The sequence below is a fragment of the Natrix helvetica genome, assembly GCF_964273705.1.
Source record: "Natrix helvetica genome assembly, chromosome: 14".
NCBI classification, from domain to species: Eukaryota; Metazoa; Chordata; class Lepidosauria; order Squamata; family Natricidae; genus Natrix; species Natrix helvetica.
The window spans coordinates 7,739,108-7,745,975 of record NC_138564.1 but is presented as its reverse complement, the minus strand read 5'-3'; the positions used below and the strand labels follow the sequence as shown (position 1 = coordinate 7,745,975).

Sequence of the window (6,868 nt, the reverse complement as noted above, 5' to 3'; positions counted from 1 at the left end):
TAGTAAAAAAAACAAAACTTCCAACAATTGCTCAGCTGTGAGCTGTGTGATCGGCAGAAACTCCCCCCCCCCCCCAAAAGCAGGCTGGGTGTGTGTGTGTTTAAAAACACAATTACTATATATGTATACTTTTTTCTCTCTCTCTCTCTTTTAACAAAAGGAGGAGGAAGATATATGTTAAAATTAAATATGCATATTGAAAAGGAATTCTAAATACCATCAACATAAAATGGAGCTCGCTCAGAAGCTGAAATACACCAAGCAAATGAGATGGAGAGAGTGAAGTAGAGAGAGGTAAAGGGGAGAAGAGAGGGATAGGAAAGAGGGTAAGGGGGGGAAGAGGAGGAGAGAAAGAAGGAGTGGAAAGAGGAGAAGGAGAGAGGTAAGGGAAGAGAGGGATAGGAGAGAGGGTGGGGGGAAGAGGAGGAGAGAAAGAGGGAGTGGAAAGGGGAGGGAGGAGAAGGAGAGAGGAGGGGAAAGTAGAGAAGGGAAGGATGACAGAGGGAAGAAAGGAGGTAGGGAGGAGGAGGAGACAGGGAGAAGAAAGTGATGGATAAGGTAAAAAATATGGTGTATGGAGAGCAGAAGAGCCAATAATTGGTTTTTGGGAGTTGTTGGTAAGGTGAATTGATGTAAACATTCAATAATACAATACGATGTTGGCAGCCGGTGCACTTGTGCCTGCTGGAAGCCAGAAGATCAGCTGGCGACTGTGTGCCCACAGAGAGGGCTCTCTGTGCCACCTCTGGCACCCGTGCCATAGTTTCGCCATCATGATCCTACAGCCTTTCTCTGCTAGGTTCTTTTGAAGGGCTTATGCACAGGTAAGTTGCAAAAAACAGACAGTAGAGTTGTCTTACCAGTCGTGGCTGATACGATGGGGTACGTTCCAGCCGTAATGTTGAGCATCTCGGACCGAATGTCCCAGGAGAGCCGCTTGGTGCATCAACTTCTTCGGGATGCAACCCACGTTCACACACGTCCCACCAAGCCCCCATTTGGTTCCTGGAGAAGACAAAAAGCCCACAACTTCATTCATTGGTGGAGCTTCTTCTCACGTCCGGAGCAATGTCCCGTTACTGTTCTGACCGAGGCTTCCCGAGAGCAGGAAGCAAACTGCTGGTCCTGACAAAAACCCCTTTCTGCACATTCACATTCAGCAAAGTCTTTCCAGGGAGGATTTACAGTCACAGACCTAATCTGGCTTGGAGAGCTGACAGGCCGAGATCTGCAAAACTTGGCAAGGAGCCTCGGAGAGTCACGAACCAATGAATTGAATTAATTGTCTCCTGCAAACTCCACTCCCCTTTTACTCCCTCTTTTATTTCCTCTGGGAGGGGCCCTTCATTGTCCACCTGTGGCCTCACTCCCAAGTCGACCCCTGTTCTTTAGCTGTTCCTGTCGTCGGGCAACTCTGCACATGGACACACTGGGAACAGGCTCCAGCTGTTTGTCTGCCTCACTGATGTCTGACTGAAGGTCTTCACACTCCTGAAACGAATCGACCGAACGAATTGTTTCCTGCAAAAGCCCCCTCCCCTTTTGCTCCTCTTTTATTTCCTAAGGCAGGGGCCATTCACCTTCCACCTGTGCCTTTACTCCCAAGTTGACTGTGGTTTCTGAGCTGTTCCCTTCCTTTTGCAACTCTGCGCATGCGCCCACTGGGAACAGGCTCCAGTTGTTGTTCTGCCTCACTGATGTCTGACTCCGAAGGCAGCTGATAACTGTCAGACGGCCCTGGCCCCATCTCTGCCTCCGACACAGAGCCCTCATCAGAGCCTTCCCCAGACTCCAGGACTGGCCCAGGTTCCTCCCCAACCCTCCTCACTGTCCGAAGCTGCTGCCAGCTCCATTTGCCGCTGGAGGGCCACGACAGTTACATCCAACTATGCTGTCTCTTGCATTTATGAACTTCGAGAAAGAGCCAGCAAAGTGAAGGGGGAAACCTGATCCGCTTAACAACCGTGTTGCTAATTTGACCCCCGCCATGATTCACTTAACAAATGCAACAGGAAAAGTCTTAAAATGGGCTTTTAATGTCTTAAAATGGGGTTTTAATGAGTTTTAAGCAAAACTCACTTAACAATTTATTCACTGAGCAACAGAAATTTTGAGCTCAATTGTGACCGTAAGTGGAGAACCATCTATATAACTACATCCCCTCTAAATCAGGGACATCCAACCTTGAGTAACTTTTCAGGTTTGTGGACTTCAACTCCCACAATTCCCCCAGCCAGCCTTCGACATTTAAAGTCACAGATTCATTTGCTTGCTTCTTACCTCTTGGGGAAGGATCCACGTAATCTAGGACAGCTACCTTCTTTCCAAACTGGGCAGCTTAAACGAAGAGAAATCAAAGTTACAGGTGTGTTTGAAGAAAGGGATACAGTCAGAGCGATGCTCTTCAAACTGATCCAAAGACAACCGAAGCTGTACATAAGCATCTTCTATTTGTTGTGTCCCCCAAATTCCCTTGTCGAGGGGCGGTTTCCAACCATTTTCTTTTTGCAATTTGATCCATTTGCTATTAACCAGTAGGAGGCAGTGTAGTACCGCTTTGGGCCTTGCGTTCCCATGCACAAGAATAAAAACTGGTCCCACAGCGCCTCTAGTGGTTAGCAGCAAATATAACAATTCTGGGAGACCAACTAGTTTGCCAAAGTAGGAACAAAAATGCTTTAATGTTGGACGGTGTAATAACAGGAAAACAATCCAAGTTTCACGCCACCCCATGGCATTGTGCTAAAACAGTCAGTGATGCCATTGTAGGAATGATAAGCAACAGCATGTTCTGATCTCGGCTTCTCCAAAAAGTACGAAGCAGAGTCCTGGTCCCGACAAACCCCCTTTTATTAAACGAAGGTGAATTCCTTTCATTCCCATTCAGCCAAGGCCTGGCAAACAGTCTTTCAAAGGAGTATTTATGACCACAGACCTTACCTAGCTTGGAAAGCTGCCCTGTAAATATTTTCCAAATGAGGGGCTGTGCAAGGAAAGACTTGGCACAGAGTCTCTGAGATTCACGGACAGATCTTCACACTCCTGAAATGAATCTAACGAACGAACGAACGAACGAACGAACGAACGAACGAACGAATTGTTTCCTGCAAAAGCCCACTCCCCTTTCGCTCCAATTTTATTTCCATTGGGAGGGGGCATTCACCGTCCACCTGTGGCTTTACTCCCAAGTCGATCCTGATTTCTTAATTGTTCTTTTCTTTTGGCAGCTCTGCGCATGCGCACACTGGGAACAGGCTCCAGCTGTTCTTCTGCCCCACTGATGTCTGACTCTGAAGGCAGCTGATAACTGGCATATAGCTCTGGCCCTAATCTCTGCCTCCGACACAGAGCCCACATCAGAGCCTTCCCCAGCCTCCAGGAGTGGCCCATCTTCCTCCCCAACTTCCTCACTGTCCGAATCTGCTGCCAGCTCTGCTGGCCACTGGCGGGCCACAACACATCGTAGCCGATAGCTCAAGAGAGACCCTCCCTAGTTTCTTGGCCTGTAAAGGAGGCAGCTGTCATGGTCTAAAGATGCTTGGAAGAGATTCTTGGCAAAGTGATACTGTCAAGGGAATTACTCAGATAAGGGGCTGCTTAGCTCACAGGTGGATAGTAGGTGGAGAAAAATGCTCAGAAGGGACCCTCCCTTTCTCAAGCGGTATAAAGGAGATGGGGAAGAATTGTCCTTTGAGCCTTGCAAGATTTTGCAAACAAGCGAAGAAGTAAAATTAACTTCTCTAGTTCTATTTCCTATCTAAGCGTAGGAAGTTAGCACCCACCCCTCTCCTAGAAGTATGAAATATCCTGGGAAATATTGAAATATTATATTTTCCCTGGATAAGAAATGGAAAATGTGTTTTTAGGCAGAAAACGGACTCATTCTTAATAGCACCATCTTTCTCAATGGGCCATTAGGGGCCCTGAGCTACTCTACATAACAAAGGTAGGGGTGGCCGTCCACAGAAAGTTACCACTTGGCATCTGGGAAGAAGCAATGCTCAACCAAATTTGGACTCAAAACACAGCCTAGAGAGTTGTCCCTGCATGGTCCCCTGGGAGTCTGGCAACCCATCCGAATATAAGATGAAGATCAAAATAAATTTTCCAAACAAACAAGTCAAGTGAACTTCTCTAAGTTATATTTGCCATCTAAGGATGACAATTCCGCACCACAAATCCCATCTACGAACCTTCTTTAGCGCAAGCCAACCCACCAGAGCCTCCTCCGATAACAAGAAGGTCATATTCATTCTTCCCTGTTTAAAAGAAAGAAAACATTTCAAAACAGCGGTAGATATTACTCAACGTCACCTTCAGATGGAAGTCCACGAAGTCCACAGTAAGGTAAATGAATTGTCACATCATAAACTTATTTCTGCATTTTTAAGGCAACAGTATTCCAGAGAGAAGGATAATAGGGAAGAGGTTTAAAACGTCTGTCTGTCTGTCTGTCTGTCTATCATCTATCTATCAATCTATCAATCAATCTATCTATCTATCAATCTATCTATCATCTATCTATCATCTCTATCCATCCATCCATCCATCTATCATCTATCTATCTTTCTATCATCTATCTATCAATCAATCAATCAATCTATCTATCTATCTATCATCTATCATCTATCTACCTATCTATCACCTATCTATTTTATCTATCATCTATGTCTATCATCTATCATATCCATCTATCATCTATCTATCTATCTATCTATCTATCTATCTATCTATCTATCATCTATCATCTATCCATCCATCCATCCATCCATCCATCTATCGATCTATAATCTACCTATCAACTATCTTTTAATCTATCTATCTATACACAAACACACAGAAAAATGTGATTATAGCTAAAAAAAAAATCCCCAGCAACCAGCGTGAATTAAATCTTATTTAACTTTAGAGTTTTCCTAAATTCTTCGCTTTTAAAGTGGCAGTCAGAGCCATCTTCCCCCCTTTAAAATGCCCCCGATCTTCAGAAAGCCCTATTTCACTTTTTTAAACTGTTTTGCTCTAACAATTCTGATCACAAACAATTCTGGGTTTCTTTCATTATCATCTCTGAAAGGGTGGAAGTCTGCCAAACATCCTTTGCTCTTCTTCCTTTTGGCATATTTAAAACATCGGGCCAAACAAATGGGGGAAGAAAGATAAGTCACACAAATATTTATTGTTTCAGTCTGTGCATCCCAACTCTGTTGCAAGAGCAGAAAGCGTCACACCCTCCAGCCAGCAGGAATGCATAGAGAAACCAGAAGAAGTCACAGGCCCTCTGTGCCCGCATTTTGATCATACGACTGTTCGCATACTACAATGGTCATAAGTGCGAGGGCCACCTGTAAGTCACTTTTTTCAGAGCCCTTGTAACTTCAAACAGTCACTAAATGAAGAGTTGTAAGTCAAGGGCTCCCTGCATTTGTGGTGTCAGGGTTCCAAATAGCACCCAAAAGTAAATCAGAGTCCAAAGCAAAGTATTGCTCAAACTCCCAATTTATTAAGAAAGCCATGTTGGCACATCTGGGAAAACCCGAATCTGAAAGCTTCCCGGTTTTCCCCACCCAGTTGAAAGTTCAAGATCTTGCCCCCACACCCACCAGTCCATCCCATGGTCCAATCTCCCACTGCCATGCTGGCAGTTCCACCCATCCAGTTCCGGTCAGGTGCAGAGGTGCAGAGACAAAGGATGACCTTGGATTTCTAGAAAGAACGTTGTTATGGCTACATAGCATCTAACTCCGTGCAATCCCCCTTCCCATTTTCCCACAATAGAAAATGCACGGTAGAATAATAGAAAGTGTGGCAGGCCAGAGATCCAAAAGAAAAGATGGCGGCAGGCCTGACATTCATTTAATGACGCCAAGGGAACTTCGTCTACAGATGTTCTACCAATTCCCTTCTTCAGTCCAACCAGCTTCTAAGACTTTGACTTACAACCGTTCGTTTAGTGACCGCTCAAAGTTACAAGGGCACTGGAAAAAGCGACATAGGACTGTTTTCAACACTTATGGCCATTGCCCAGGGTCACGTGATTAAAATTCTTGGCCACTGGCTCATATTTATGACGGTTGCAGTGTCCCGGGGTCACACGATCCCCGTTTGACAAGCAAAGTCCATGGGGAAGGCAGCTTTACTTAACAACCAGCTGGCTAATTTAACAACTGCAGCGACTCACTTAGCAGCTATAATGTTGAGAATTGTAACCAGGTCTACATCTTGGCCAAAAATAGGCTGTCTGTGTGTGTGTGTGTGTGTGTGTGTTTAAAAACACAATTACTATATATGTATACTTTTTTTTTCTCTTTTAAAAAAAGGAGGAAGATATATGTTGAAATTGAGTATGCATATTGAAAAGGAATTCTAAATACCATCAACATAAAATGGAGCTCGCTCAGAAGCTGAAATACACCAAGCAAGTGAGATGGAGAGAGTGAAGCGGAGGAGAGAGGTAAAGGGAAGAAAAGAGGGATAGGAAAGAGGGGAAGGGGGAGGGGAAGAGGAGGAGAGAAAGAAGGAGTGGAAAGAGGAGAGAGGAGAAGGAGAGAGGTAAGGGAAGAAGAGAGGGATAGGAGAGAGGGCAAGGTGGGGGGGAAAGAGGAGGAGACAAACAAGGAGTGGAAAGAGGAGAGAGGAAGGGGAAGGAGAGAAGAGAAGGACGACAGAGGGAAGAAAGGAGGTAGGGAGGGAGGGCAAGGAGAGAGGGAAAAGTAAGTGATGGATAAGGTACAAATATGGTGTGTGGAGAGCAGAAGAGCCAATGGTTTTTGGGAGTTGATGGTAAAATGAATTGATGCAAATATTTAATCATATAATAAGATGTTGGTTATGTAATAGTATACATGTGGTTATTTGTTATGTAAATGAA

General features: G+C 44.8%; 1 protein-coding gene across 1 annotated transcript in view; it reads right to left on the bottom strand.

Moving 5' to 3' along the window:
- The window catches only part of TXNRD2 (thioredoxin reductase 2), a 35,972-nt gene that overhangs the window by 26,532 nt on the left and 2,572 nt on the right, over positions 1 to 6,868 (bottom strand). The window contains exons 2-5 of the mRNA XM_081966527.1: positions 4,194 to 4,259; positions 2,281 to 2,337; positions 861 to 1,005; positions 656 to 710 (exon numbers count right to left, since the gene is read on the bottom strand). Of these exons, the coding sequence (XP_081822653.1) occupies positions 656 to 710; positions 861 to 1,005; positions 2,281 to 2,337; positions 4,194 to 4,259 (323 nt within the window). The remainder of the gene's footprint in view (positions 1 to 655; positions 711 to 860; positions 1,006 to 2,280; positions 2,338 to 4,193; positions 4,260 to 6,868) is intronic.